The sequence below is a fragment of the Meleagris gallopavo genome, chromosome 19, assembly GCF_905368555.1.
Source record: "Meleagris gallopavo chromosome 19, MGAL_WU_HG_1.1, whole genome shotgun sequence".
In the NCBI taxonomy this organism is placed as follows: domain Eukaryota; kingdom Metazoa; phylum Chordata; class Aves; order Galliformes; family Phasianidae; genus Meleagris; species Meleagris gallopavo.
In genome coordinates this window covers 268,705-282,552 of record NC_139422.1, presented here as the reverse complement: position 1 = coordinate 282,552, position 13,848 = coordinate 268,705, and the positions used below count along the sequence as shown (strand labels likewise).

General features: G+C 58.5%; 1 protein-coding gene across 4 annotated transcripts in view; it reads left to right on the top strand.

Moving 5' to 3' along the window:
- Positions 1–13,286, top strand: part of ABCA2 (ATP binding cassette subfamily A member 2) — a 31,344-nt gene extending 18,058 nt beyond the window's left edge. Inside the window, exons 23-50 of one of the 4 annotated variants that reach the window (XM_085239467.1) lie at positions 86–282; positions 619–801; positions 1,260–1,444; positions 1,748–1,868; positions 2,043–2,333; positions 2,519–2,626; positions 3,498–3,716; positions 4,065–4,167; positions 4,523–4,848; positions 5,457–5,670; positions 5,822–5,927; positions 6,275–6,386; positions 6,767–6,827; positions 7,057–7,231; positions 7,311–7,426; positions 7,679–7,826; positions 8,151–8,274; positions 9,184–9,316; positions 9,520–9,637; positions 9,740–9,918; positions 10,119–10,260; positions 10,601–10,735; positions 11,018–11,121; positions 11,404–11,496; positions 11,748–11,850; positions 12,014–12,151; positions 12,352–12,558; positions 12,771–13,286. In XM_085239467.1, the coding sequence (XP_085095593.1) occupies positions 86–282; positions 619–801; positions 1,260–1,444; positions 1,748–1,868; positions 2,043–2,333; positions 2,519–2,626; positions 3,498–3,716; positions 4,065–4,167; positions 4,523–4,848; positions 5,457–5,670; positions 5,822–5,927; positions 6,275–6,386; positions 6,767–6,827; positions 7,057–7,231; positions 7,311–7,426; positions 7,679–7,826; positions 8,151–8,274; positions 9,184–9,316; positions 9,520–9,637; positions 9,740–9,918; positions 10,119–10,260; positions 10,601–10,735; positions 11,018–11,121; positions 11,404–11,496; positions 11,748–11,850; positions 12,014–12,151; positions 12,352–12,558; positions 12,771–12,806 (4,177 nt within the window). In that variant the 3' untranslated portion in view covers positions 12,807–13,286. Of the gene's footprint in view, positions 1–85; positions 283–618; positions 802–1,259; positions 1,445–1,747; positions 1,869–2,042; positions 2,334–2,518; positions 2,627–3,497; positions 3,717–4,064; positions 4,168–4,522; positions 4,849–5,456; positions 5,671–5,821; positions 5,928–6,274; positions 6,387–6,766; positions 6,828–7,056; positions 7,232–7,310; positions 7,427–7,678; positions 7,827–8,150; positions 8,275–9,183; positions 9,317–9,519; positions 9,638–9,739; positions 9,919–10,118; positions 10,261–10,600; positions 10,736–11,017; positions 11,122–11,403; positions 11,501–11,747; positions 11,851–12,013; positions 12,152–12,351; positions 12,559–12,770 lie in introns of those variants that run through there. The other 3 variants (XM_085239466.1, XM_085239465.1, XR_014887305.1) reach the window with 3 other exon arrangements.
- Positions 13,287–13,848: the final 562 nt, after the last annotated feature.

Here is a 13,848-nt window from a genome sequence, read left to right as displayed (position 1 = left end):
GGTGCTGGGTGGGAAAGAGAGGTGACGTACTCCCCACACACACAGGCCAGCCCCAGCAGCCTGCTGCTTCTATCCCTGTCCCCAGGATGATTGAGGACCTGGAGCTCTCCAACAAACGCCATTCCTTAGTGCAGACCCTCTCAGGGGGCATGAAGAGAAAATTGTCAGTGGCCATCGCCTTTGTGGGTGGGTCGCGGGCTGTGATCCTGGATGAGCCCACGGCTGGAGTTGACCCATATGCACGCAGAGCCATCTGGGACCTCATCCTCAAGTACAAGCCAGGTGAGCAGGGAAGGGCAGAGTCATGCATGGGGCAGAAAACTGAGCCTGGGCTTAAGAGCGGTGGGAAAACCCCTCACTGTCCTCTTAAGAGGGACCAGATGTGCTTCTCCTGGCTCCCAGCCCAAGCTGTGGCATGGCTTCTCCCTACATCTGTCTCTATGTGGTGACTGACCCAGGGGTCCCTGTGAGACCCTTGGGGAATCAGCCAGCTCCATGCCCTCATTCCTCACACATCCAAGACAGCATGCCATGCCAAAGCAGTGCCTGGTAGGGCAGGCGGAGGCTGCGGCAGCCCTGGCACAACCCCACACCCTCTCCTAACACTCTGTGCCACAGGGAGGACCATCCTGCTGTCCACCCATCACATGGATGAGGCTGATTTGCTGGGCGACCGCATCGCTATCATCTCCCATGGCAAGCTCAAGTGCTGTGGCTCCCCACTCTTCCTCAAGAGCACCTATGGCGACGGCTACAAGCTGACGGTGGTAAAGAGGCAGTCGGACACCAGGAACAGTACAGGTCTGTGGGCCCAGCAGGGCCTATGATTTGGAGCATCAGTAGATCGGATCAGCCCTTTTTGTGCCCAGGAAAGGAGCAAGAGGTCAAAACCCAAATGCTCCCACCCCAAGTCTCCATAGGCCACATGGAGAGCACAGTGGGACAAGACAGTGATGCAGGAGGTGGTACTGCCCAGCCCTGGTTTATCCTTCTGGGTCCCCAGTTAAACCCTGCATGGAGGCCTTGCCCCCAGTTCTGGTCCTTGTTCAGACTAGGGGCTGCCTGCTGATGCCATACTGGGCAGTGGTGCACTGTGGGGCGCAGGACCAGATGGCACAGCCAGAGCAGCCAGAAAGCCACCAGCACCCTGTGATCAGTGCAGAAGGATCCCTCAAGGCACTGGGGATAGCATGGGCAGGGAGAGGTGGTCCTGGTAGAAGGCGAGATGAGGAGTGACCAGTGCTACCCCTCTGCCACAGAATCCAGCCAGCCCCACAGTCCTCCAGGCCACTCCTCCGTCAGCCCCTGCTCTGAGCCCCGTGTCTCTCAGTTCATCAAGAAGTACGTGGCCTCCTGCCTCCTCATCTCAGATACCAACACCGAGCTCTCCTACATCCTGCCCAGTGAGGCCGTCAAGAAGGGCTGCTTCGAGAGGCTCTTCCAGGTACCTGAGCCACACACAGCTTCACTGCTCACCTTGCTGGCAGCGCAAGGATGGGGTCAGTGTTGAGGGGCGGGATGAGCCCAGTGGGCACAGCACCCCGTGAGACATGGGGAAAATGTGCATGTGAGCACATGTGAGGGGCAGGACATGGCACTGGGTCTGTTCCAGCTCTGTCAAAGAGCATTGCCTGTACATGCCAACAGCAGCTGGTGTGGGGCAGGGATCCCACCTGGCACTGGCATTCATGGGGAGTTGTGGTGGTGGTGCTGGAGCCTTCTGCCTTCCTCATTTTCCTTTCCACAGCACTTGGAGCAGAGCTTGGAGGAGCTGGACCTCACCAGTTTTGGGCTGATGGATACCACACTTGAGGAGGTCTTTCTGAAAGTATCTGAGGAAGACCAGTCCCTGGAGAATAGTGATGTGGGTACGGCCTGCGGGAAGCTTGTGGTGGTGCTTCTGGCAGGGGGACGTGGGGGTGAGATGAAGGCATCGTGTGCTGGGATCCCTTAGCTGGGACAGCCTTCCATTTGCGAAGCAGATCTGCTGGGTGAGGCATAGCAAAGGCTGCCACAGCCAGCAGCAGCTCCTCTTCTTCCAGACATGAAGGAGTCCAAGAAGGATGCCCTGCAACCGCCCGTCCCTGAGCTGGGCCCAAAGCCAGAGGCCAACAGGGAGCCCCTGGCGGAGGTGGATGTGCCTGAGAAGCCCGAGGTGGAGCTCAGCAACCTGGTGACCTGCTCCAAGCTAGCGCAGTCACAGGCATCCCTACGCTCGGCCTCCTCAGTGGGCTCAGTACGGGGTGACGAAGGTGGGGCTTATTCCGAATTCTTTGGGGATTACTCTCCGTTGTTTGACAATCGTCAGGACCCTGATAACATCAGTCTGCAAGGTTCGTAGTACCGTGCAGCAGTGTGCTGCCTGTGCACTGTGATGAGGTGCTCTGGCATGGGGAGGATGGCTGCTTCCAGGCAGGAGCGGAGCTGGCTCTTTGAGGGATGTGGTGCCTGGTGCTCTGGAGATTGAGACCATGCTGGCTCAGCTGAGCCCCATGGTGCTGAGCTTGTGTTCCAACAGATGATGTATCCGGGGAGCCTGAGCAGAGAAAGAGAAGGGGAGGTGCAGAACCTGCGGCCTGGGGGGAGTGCCAGGGGGGATGGCTGGAGGCTGATGCTTCTAGACAGAGTTTGTGCCCTTGAGCTGATGGGCCCTATGCTGAGGCATGGCGCTGGCAGGCGCACGGGCAGGTGGAGGCAGGCTGGCATTAGCCCTTCCCTTTGTCTCTCTCGAATCCTGACCTGCTGACCTGCACACTCACTCACTAACATGCTGCTTGCACTCATGGCTGCTGGGGAGCAGCACTGTCTGGCATAGGACAACACGCTGACCCCGTGGCTGAGCTGCTGAGTTTCATCTTTTGGCCTTCCGGTGTGGTGTTGTCTTCCAGAGAGCGGCTTTGTTCACCAGCCCCAGGCACAGGTTCAAGGCCATCCCTGCCCAGATGCTCAAATTGCACAAGCACAGAGACAGAAGCCTGAAGGCGACTGTTTTATTTACGAATCCTTTTCTGGGTTATCCCACCAGTTCTTGTCATGATTAATTTATTGCTGTGACACTCTCCCTCCCCTGCCAGGGCTGCAGATTGCTCTGAGCATTGCTGAATTTGGGTCAGCGGGAGGTAGAGCAGCAGCAGTGTGGCACTGCAGCTGGGCTCTTCGGGTCCCAGCTCTGTGCTCGCTGGGTCCCTATATGTGACCTGTTGCCATTCTTCCTCATCGGTGCTAAACCACTCTGGACTGGCTGCAGCCAGTGCGAAGATGGAGGGGTACTGCCAAAAAGCACCACTTTTGTTTTTTAAAAACTGTTGTCACAGTTTCCCATTTTGGGCCAAGAAAAACGTGCCAGCCAGCCACCTTGCTTCATGCCATGCTCGTGCCGTGGCTCAGTGGCCCATCAGGTTGGCTGCACCCACTTCAGTGCCAAGGGCAACTGCCAGCCAGAGCAGGTGCGGGACCCCTGGGCTCACACCCTCCACTTTGCTGTCCCTTCATTGCAGACCAAGAGGCTGATGTGGAGGCGGAGGACCACGACCTGGCTGGGCAGGGGAGCTTCAAGCTGGAGGGCTCATGGCTGAAACTGCGCCAGTTCCACGGGCTGATCGTCAAACGCTTCCACTGTGCCAAGCGCAACACCAAGGCCCTCTTCTCTCAGATCCTCCTGCCTGCCTTCTTTGTCTGCGTGGCCATGACTGTGGCACTCTCTGTGCCTGAAATAGGTACCTGCAAGCCCTCATCCCAGTGGGTTTGGGAGGACATGGTGGTGTTTGTCCTGCTCCCTTTCCAGGGTCCAGGCTCATGCCTCAGCCCCAGGCTGGGTGTTCACCCTCCTCTGCATTGGCAGCAGCTTGGAGGGAGAGTATGCATCCCACTCTGCTGCCTCCACAGCAGCTGGTTCTCACTGACCTTCCCTCTCCTGCCTGCCCACTGTGGCCAGCAATGATGCTGAGGGGGAAGAGAAGGGACAAGGACAAGGCCTGAGGGTGTTTGGCCAGCAGGCCTGTGAGTGTGGGGCCACATGGCGGGGTGCAGAGGCCACAAGCAGATTCCTGTCCTTATCTCCACAGGTGACCTGCCACCCCTCATCCTCTCCCCATCACAGTACCACAACTACACCCAGCCCAAGGGCAATTTCATTCCTTATGCCAACGAGGAACGGCGTGAGTACCGGTGAGAGCGGCATCCTCTACCTTGTTCCCAGAACCTCCATGGGGTGAGGGGAGGGCAGCTCACAGTAGGTCTGGTGCTGGAGCTGGATTGGGCTCAGAGCAACACAGGCCAACACAGTGTCCCCATGCACATTGTCCTCCATCCTCCCCTAGGGAGAGGAGCCAGCCCTGATGCTGATGGTGAGCAGCAGCTTGGCTCTTGCCAGGCCTGGGCTGAGTGGGTACCCAGGGCTGTACAGTCATGGTGCCTGTGCCCCTTCAGCCACTGCTGGGACTTGCCCAGAAAAAGATGGCTGAGGTGGGAATTCCCCCATTTTCTGTTTCTCGTTCCTCCTAATGTACTCCTTTCCCTGCAGCCTCAGGCTGTCTCCTGATGCTAGCCCACAGCAGCTGGTGAACACCTTCCACCTGCCCTCTGGTGTGGGGGCCACCTGTGTGCTCAAGACCGCCTTCAACAACACACTGGACCAGCCCATGCAGACCCTGAACCTCAACAGCAACGAGTCCAAAATGCTGGCAGCCAAGTACTTTGATGCTATGTGCATTGACTCCTTCACCCAGGGCCTGCCACTCTCCAACTTCGTGCCCCCACCTCCATCCCCTGCACCTTCCGACTACCCTGTCTCAATGGATGAGGACCTGCTGCGTGCCTGGAACTCCACAACCTTCTCTACCATCAAAGGTATCATCTGCATCTGGTGTGTGGGTCTGTCTAGGCAGGAAATACATCTCCAGGTGGGGCAATGTGTCTTCCTGCAGGAGCAGCTCCAAGTGCCGGTCAAGTGCAGCTTGCCCTGGCCATGGTAGAGCATTGCTTGGCTACACTTCTGGTTCGGGGCTGGTGCTGGCCCCACAGCACTGCTCCCTGTCAGCTCCAGCAGTGCTGGTGGAGCTTACAGGGCTGGTGACACCATTGAGAGTCTTGTGGCTGGGATTGCTGGGCTGGGTGCTTTGTCCCCAACTAGCAAAATGGTTGCACTGCTTATTCCAGACACACTTCACACTGTCTCTGAACCATTTCTGTAATCTGTCTGCTCCAAATTTTTTTTTCCATGTCCATCCCCTGACATCTCTATCCTGGGGAGCAGGAGACCACTCAAAGACTGGGCTCTGGCCAGTGTGGGAGCCAGTGTGAGGGGAGCAGAAATATCCCTTCCTGCCTGGCTGGACCCCTTGGCTGAGCCTGCAGGGCGTCACTCTGTGTGCCCCTCTCATCCTGGCTGCCCTGTGCCACCCCCACAGCTGCAGCTGCCGGAAGCCTGGCTGCAAGCTGCGTCCTCTACTCCACAGAGACCATCACCTCTGCCCCTTCCCTGCCTCGCATCATCCATGAGCCCATCAAGTGCACGTGCTCCATGCAGGGGACTGGCTTCTCCTGCCCCAGTGGCGTGGGGGGCCACCCGCCGCAGATGAAGGTGGTGACGGGGGACATCCTGGCAGACATCACAGGGCGCAATGTTTCGGAGTATCTGCTCTACACCTCGGACCGCTTCCGGCTGCACAGGCAAGAGAGAGGATGGGGGTCCCACCCAGCACCGTGGCATGGGAGCAGGGCCCTCATGGGCGCTGACAGGAGCCAGGGATGCAGTCAAGTGTGGCCCTGCTCCTCAGCACAGGGGACAACAGTCACTCTTTGGGCATGCTTTGTCCTATAGGTATGGAGCACTCACCTTTGGCAATGTCCAGAAATCCATCCCAGCTTCCTTTGGGGCCAGAGCTCCTGCCATGGTGCGCAAGATTGCAGTCCGAAGAACAGCCCAGGTAGGAGCACGCTGAGACCCGAGGCAGCTAGTCGGTGGGTGGGTGGCAGCAGCCCCAGCGTGATGGGAAGGAGGAGGACAGCACCACCTGCACAGCAGGGCCAGCTCATCAGCTGCTCTCCAGCCATGCTTTCCACCGAGGGGTCTGTCAGGGATCTCTCTCCATGGAGCGCTTCGCAGCACTCCCACCACATTGGATCAGACCCACTGGGTCAGCAGTGGTCTGCTTTCCTCACAGCCACGAATACAGGAGTACCCTGTGGCCATCCCACCCCACCCCATCCCATCCTGCATATCTGGTCTTGCCCAGCTTCTGCTGCTTCCCACCGCTCTTCTCTGCTCCTCCAGGTCTTCTACAACAACAAGGGCTACCACAGCATGCCCACCTACCTCAACGCTCTCAACAACGCCATCCTGCGAGCCAACCTGCCCAAGAGCAAAGGCAACCCTGCTGCCTATGGTGAGAGCCTGAAGGGTTTTTAAGTCAGAAGTACATCAGGAACAGCTTGAGGACATGACCCAAAAAGGGCCTGATCTAAAGTGCAGTGTTCCTCCTTGCCCAGCTGGGGCAGGGGGCTCACTCTCCTTGGTTATGTGCGGCTTGAGGCCTGGGCTTGGCAGGTTCTGGCTGGGGCAATGCCTCCCAGGCTTGTGGACTTGTCTGAAGGATGCTGTCTGCCAGCTGGTGAGAGGGAGGGTTCAGCCCCAAAGTGCTGCATTGCTTCTGGGCTGCAAGGAAGGAAACATCCTGCTGAGAGCCAGGACCACACAGGCTGGAGCTGTGGCAACATTTTCTCTCCCAAGCAAGCTTTCACACCCTGACATTTCTTTTTCCTGCAGGCATCACAGTCACCAACCATCCCATGAACAAGACCAGTGCCAGCCTGTCCCTGGATTACCTGTACGTGTGGGGAGCTGGTTCATGGGGGGGTGGCCATGATGTAGAATGGGAAGGAGCTTCTCGCTGTGGTTTGCAGGGGAAAGTTGAGGGTTCTGCTGTGCATGCACCATGGGGAGGGGGTGGGAGGCTGTGACATGGGAGTCCCTGTTCTGTGTACAGAGGCTGTCTCACACTAGGGTGGGCAGCTGAGGATGATGATCTCTCTGCTCTTTCCTTGCTCCTGATGCAGCCTGCAAGGCACGGATGTGGTGATTGCCATCTTCATCATCGTGGCCATGTCCTTTGTGCCAGCCAGCTTTGTGGTGTTCCTGGTGGCTGAGAAGGCCACCAAGGCCAAACACCTGCAGTTTGTGAGTGGCTGCGACCCTGTCATCTACTGGCTGGCCAACTATGTGTGGGATATGGTGAGCGGGGCACATGGCCTCATTGTTGATTCCCCTGGGCTGAATGGGCAGGCAGTCACTGAAGGTTCTGTCTCTCCAGCTGAACTACCTGGTGCCAGCCACATGCTGCATCATTATCCTGTTTGTGTTTGACCTCCCGGCATACACCTCTCCCACCAACTTCCCTGCCGTCCTCTCACTCTTCCTGCTGTACGGGTATGTTGCTGAGATGGGATGAGCAGGGCAGGGGGTGAACCATGGTGCATCAGTGCATCCATCCGCACTGTGTCTGCACCAGGATTCAGCTCTGGGGCTGCCTGTGTGGCTGTTCTGCAGTTTCATGGAGTGGGAGACCCCAGGGAGGATGGTGCTGGGAGATGGGCTCTGGGAGATCCCACAACTCACTGGTTGTTGCCGTGGTCCCTTTCCTGCCCTGCTCATGTGCAGTCCTGTTACTTGCCTCCCCAGCTGGTCCATCACCCCCATCATGTACCCTGCCTCCTTCTGGTTTGAGGTGCCCAGTTCTGCCTATGTCTTCCTCATCGTCATCAACCTCTTCATTGGCATCACGGCCACCGTTGCCACGTTCCTGCTGCAGCTCTTTGAGCATGACAAGGTATGAGCTTCACAGCTCTGACTGGGGCTATCAGGAAGGGAGGAGATGCTTGCTCAACTTGATGAGAGGGCTGATGTCCCTGGCACGGTACAAGGAACCAGGACGCTGTGACAAAGCCTGTGGCTCCCACACAGCAACTGGTGGTGGTGCTGCCAGGATAGTGCCAGGCAGGATGGGACCTCAGGAGGTCTCTACTGAAAACTGCTCACAGCAGGGTCAGCTGTGAGCTCAGACTGCATCTCGGTGGCCATCCTGATCCTACCAGGTGCTCGCAGTCCCCACGGATGTTTCTGATGGCTGTATTCTCTCTGCCCATCTCCACAGGATTTGAAGTTGGTGAACAGCTACCTGAAGAGCTGCTTCCTTGTATTCCCTAACTACAACCTGGGCCATGGCTTGATGGAGATGGCCTACAATGAATACATCAATGAATACTATGCCAAGATCGGTATGGCCTCTTCCTCCCACCCTCCCTTGCTCCATGGTGGGCCAGGGGAGACCACTGTGCTGCACATCCCTTCCTACCACCCTGTGGGACTCTCCAAGGGTCTAGAGCAACCTAGAGCAAAGAGCTGGGGGATGTGAATGAGAAGTCTTGGGAGCAGACACAGTTGAGGGCCCATTGAGAGTCATGTTGTGGTGCCAGTGATGCTGAGCACAGTTCGTCAGGCCATTCCATATATCAGCCCTGCAGAGAGCAGAGGTTTTGAGCCCTGGCAGAACTGCATATTTCTGCTGCCATCACACACTGCCCGTGGTGTGGGCACTGCGCAGTGATCTGAGAGATGAGAATGCAGGGACTGCTTTGTTCCAGATGTAATATCTTGTTTGCATGGCTACATTGCCCTAGCAAAATGACCCTTTTGCTAACTGCAGCTTCAAGTTGGTGTCAGAAAGTTTTGGTGCTGCTGGTATCACGGGAAGTATTTAAGAGCAGAATCTGACATATCCAGTCAGTATCCATTCTCAGTTAGATTGATCCACCCCAGTGCGGTTGAAAAGTTGCATAGTGATTTCAACAACAGATGTGTTGTGAATGGGAAAGCTTTGTTGTAACCAGCAGTGGTGCCAGCAATGCCAGCCAGCCTGGGAAGATGCAGGAACATGGCCAGGGAAGGGATGCAGAAGCAGGGCAGTATCACATTCAGCCTAGTTTAAGACTTACAGTGAGCATGGAGGTGAGATAGCAGCTGCTGCTACCTGATTGTTTTGCTGCTGACCCTCAGGGCAGGGGCATCACCCACATTACCTCCGGTCTGTTGTGGTGGTGGTCCGGTCCCCTGGAGCTGTCACACATGGGCTGGCTGTCTTCCCAGGAAGGTGCCCCCAGCTGCTCTGTGCTCTTCATCCCACTCAGGGCAATTTGATAAAATGAAATCACCCTTCGAATGGGACATCGTGACACGAGGGCTCGTTGCCATGACAATCGAAGGCTTCGTCGGCTTCTTCATCACCATCATGTGCCAATACAACTTCTTCCGGAAGCCCCAGTGAGTGTGGGAGGGCTGTGCAGAGCTGTGCAGGGCCGTGCCTCTGCTGGCTGCACCTCCCCAGCCCTTTGCAATGGGACAGAGCTTTGCTGCGGGACCCTCAGCTCGGCATGGCCTCTGCCACCCGTCCCGAGCCTCTGCCCCCTGGAGGGGTGCGGGAACGCAGCTTGCCCCTCCACCCCGCCCCTCGCTCCCTTCCGCAGGCGGCTCCCAGTCTCCACCAAACCCATCGAAGATGACATCGATGTGGCCAACGAGCGGCACCGCGTCCTGCGCGGCGATGCTGACAATGACATGCTGAAGATTGAGAACCTCACCAAGGTACAGGTGCCCCGGGGGTGTGGCACAAGGGTGCTGTGGGGCATTCAAGGGATGCAGGCTGGGCTGGGGTGCCGGACTGAGCACCCTGCCCTGCCCTGCCAGGTGTACAAGTCCCGCAAGATCGGGCGCATCCTGGCTGTGGACCGGCTGTGTGTGGGTGTGCGGCCGGGGGAGTGCTTCGGGCTGCTGGGCGTCAATGGTGCGGGGAAGACGACCACCTTCAAGATGCTGACAGGGGATGAGAGCACGACGGGAGGAGAGGCCTTTGTTAACGGGCACAGGTATGGGGCACAGGCTGGCGGGGGCTGTCTTCTTGTTTGTGGTTGGGATGAGGACTGCTTTGGAGCTTCCCATGAAGAAGCAGCACGAGCCTGCCCCGGGGCTCGGTGTTGCAGCCCCGCATCCTGCCGGGCACTTGTCTGTGCACTGTCTGTAATCCCAGCATTCCTTTTCCCTTTGGCCTCTCTGTCCCTTCTCACAGCATTCTGAAGGAGCTCCTGCAGGTCCAGCAAAGCTTGGGCTACTGCCCCCAGTTTGACGCGCTCTTTGATGAGCTGACAGCCCAGGAGCACCTGGAGCTCTACACGCGCCTGCGCGGCATCCCCTGGAAGGATGAGGAGAGGGTAGGGTTTTGGTCGGGTGTTTGGCAGTGCCTGAGGGCTGGTGCTGTGCCACAGTCTGCTCTGGGAACAGCATCTCAGCTATCACTGGTGGGCACCACAGTGGGTGCAGCCCCTCTCATGACTCTGCCTGCTGCTGCCCTAGGATAGTGCTGCTCCAGCAGTGCTCCTGCTGCATGTCCAGGGCTGGACATAGGTGCAGGGAGGCCCTGTTGGTGCTCAGAGCTGTGTGAGGGGCTGTCATGGGGTTATTTGCCCATTGCCCTCTGCCAGCTCTTCACATCCTTTGCTCAGGGGTGTTTGGGGCCCCAGAAGGGTGATCACAGCCCTCTGCACCTTGCAGGTGGTAAAGTGGGCGCTGAAGAAGCTTGAATTGACCAAGTACGCTGACAAGCCTGCCAGCACCTACAGCGGAGGCAACAAGAGGAAGCTGTCCACAGCCATCGCTTTGATTGGATACCCAGCCTTCATCTTTCTGGTGTGCCCCGGCCCCCTGGCACCCTGTGACATGGGGTCTTCATCCCACTCCCAAAAGCCCCACTCTCCCACTCGGTTCCATATCCCTGGGTGTGGACCAGGCTAGCGTGCAGCTATCCTGGGTGAAACAGTGCCCTGGGAAGGGGCTTCCTGCCCCATGGGCTTTGCCACGAGCATTCCAAGCTGGGGAGCAGGGAGGTAGAGCTGTGCCCCTGTAATGGGAAGGGAGTTGTAGGGTTTCCCCTGAGAGCTGGCTTGTCTGAGGGTGCCATGTGTCCCGCAGGATGAGCCTACTACAGGGATGGACCCCAAGGCACGGCGCTTCCTCTGGAACCTCATCTTGGATGTCATCAAGACAGGCCGCTCCGTCGTGCTCACATCCCACAGGTCCGAGGGCTTTAGGCTACACCTGCAGTGCCTCCAGGCATCTCATGCACTGTGGACGAATGGTGGGGGGGAGAGAGGCTCTTTGGCCTCTGGGGGACAGCATATGGCAAAAGGCACAGCAGTGGAGGGAGCCTGCTGCTGCCTTCCAGCACTGGTGGTGGTGGCCCTGGTGCATCAGGTGAAGGCCTAAGAAGCTCAGCTCCCTGTGTGCCACAGCCTGCAGCTCCTTGCTGGCTGCCTATGCCACATGTCTCCAGGCTCAGGCCTGCCCTCTCTCCCCAGCATGGAGGAATGCGAGGCGCTCTGTACCCGTCTGGCCATCATGGTGAATGGGCGGCTGAAATGTCTTGGCAGCATCCAGCACCTGAAGAACAGGTAAGAGCCTGGGGGGGGTCCAGCAACCTGCCAGGAGGTGCCAATTGCCAAATGGCAGGATGATGGCATGACATCCACCCCAAGTTTACAGCTTTTTGTGCAGGTGCTTTAGAGGGTGGGCAGGGGGAGCGGGGCGGTCCTGGTGAGAGCAGTCACTGCATCCCCAGCAGGCAGTGTCCATGGAGTTGGTCTTTCCCCATGGAGATGCAGGTGAGGTGGTAGGGCCTCATGGAAGCCCCATCCCTTTGCAGGTTTGGTGATGGCTACATGATCACAGTGCGCACAAAGTCCAGCCTCAACGTCAAGGAGGTGGTGAGGTTCTTCAACCGCAACTTCCCTGAGGCCATCCTCAAGGTAATGTCCCAGCAGTGGCAGTGCTGCCTCTGCCAGCCCATGCTGTGGTGGAAGCAGCCTTCATCCCCCAAGGGACTTCATCTTCCCTTCAGCTAGGGGAATGTGGGTGATGTGACGCAGTGTGGGGAGTGAGTGCTCCATTGTAACCTCAGTGACTTTGCAGGAGAGGCACCACACTAAGGCCCAGTATCAGCTCAAATCGGACCAGATCTCGCTGGCACAGGTCTTCAGCAAGATGGAGCAGGTGGTGGATGTGCTGGGCATTGAGGACTACTCCGTCAGCCAGACCACGCTGGACAACGTGAGGCTGGGGATGGCACGAGCAGCCGGGTGCTCACGCTGAGGGAGGGTGGCAGTGTCCATGTGCCTGCCAGAAGCCTTCAGGACAGGAGCAAGTGCTGGGCTGGGAATGTGGGGGCACACGGAGGCTGGGTCACAGCAGTAGAGGTGTCAGGTGAGGGGCAGCCCCGGGGCAGGGCTCTCACCCCTTTTTCCTTCCAGGTGTTTGTGAATTTTGCCAAGAAGCAAAGCGACAACCTGGAGCAGCAAGAGACGAGCCCCAGCTGTGCCCTGCAGTCCCCCTGGGAGCGAGTGCTGAGCCTGCTGCGCCCGCGGGCTGCGCCCACAGAGCTGCGGGCCCTGGTAGTGGAGGAGCAGGAGGACCTGGAGACAGATGATGAAGGCCTCATCAGCTTTGAGGAGGAGAGGGTGAGAGGCAGCCCCAGCATCTCAGTGTCCCCGTTCTCCATTCTATCCTTGTCATGAGGCTCCAGCATCACGCCTGGGCCCTCATCCTGGGAAATCGAGGCCAGACAGGGGCGAGACCTGAGGGTGCTTATCAGGGGAGGAGGAGTCTGGGGGCTCCCCCACCTCTTGGGCAGAGTGCCTCCCCCTGAGCCCTGAAATCTGTGTGTCCCCAGGCTCAGCTGTCGTTTAACACGGACACACTGTGCTGAGGAGCTGAGGAGGAGCCACATCCCCGGGCTGTGATGCCATTGAACACTTTTCGCCTTTCTCCTCCCTTCGCCCCTGTCGTGCGGATGCAGCTGGCAAGGGGATGTGGATGGCTGCCTCCTCCTGCCCTGCTGCTGGAGAGGACGTGGCGGGTGCAGCACCAGCCCTGATGGACCCTGCAAGCCACCACCCCAGCCCTCCTTGTCCCATTCAGTTCCAGGGCCGTGTCCCCATGCCACACCTGTGGCTTCCGTCCTCGCCAGCTCGCCAGGCTGGTGCATGCCATGAACAGACTGAAGAGAAGGATGTGATGCCGGTGCCACCAGTCCCACACATCCCAGGGCGGGGAGGAGGCTGGTGAAAATGGTGCCTTCGGACAGCCACGTTGCACCCTCCCCAGGGACCCCTGATTATGGGAATGCCCCTGTTCTGTCCCAGTCCAGGCCTGGCCCTGGTGTGATCAGAGGAAGGACTGCTGCTTTCTCCTTTTTGCCACTGCTTGCTGGGCTTGGTGCCAGCCATGGCATCGCAGGGGCTCAGTGGCTCAGCACAGCATGGCAGGGGCCGGAGCTCTGGTGCTTCACCCTCGTTTGATCACTGTTGCCAGTGCTGCTGCCAGGACCTTGCTGTGCCCTCACCCCCATTAGCCCCCAGCTCACTGCCGTGTCCCAGGCTGCTCCTGCCTGGGGCTGGTGCTGGGTCCACTCTGCCTTGCCTTCCCTGGCTTGCTCTGTGCACTCGGTGCCATCCCTGGGGCAGGGCATCGCCACCCACACCAAGAGGCAGGTGGTGGTGCAGAGGGGTATTTCACAGGGTATTTCACATGCTGGCACCAGCTGTTTCTCCCCTCTGCCCCCAGCCGTATCCTCCAGCCCCTCTGCCTGCTGCTAGCCCCTGCTTCCCGTGCCCCACAGCAGGCACGGGGCAGTGCTTCAGCTGTGCCACCAATCTGCCATCACCCATCCTGTTCTCTGTGGCCACGGCCCAGTGCAGGAGTGTTCGTTCACTGGGGGTACTGAGAAGGAGCTGCCGCACCCAAGATGG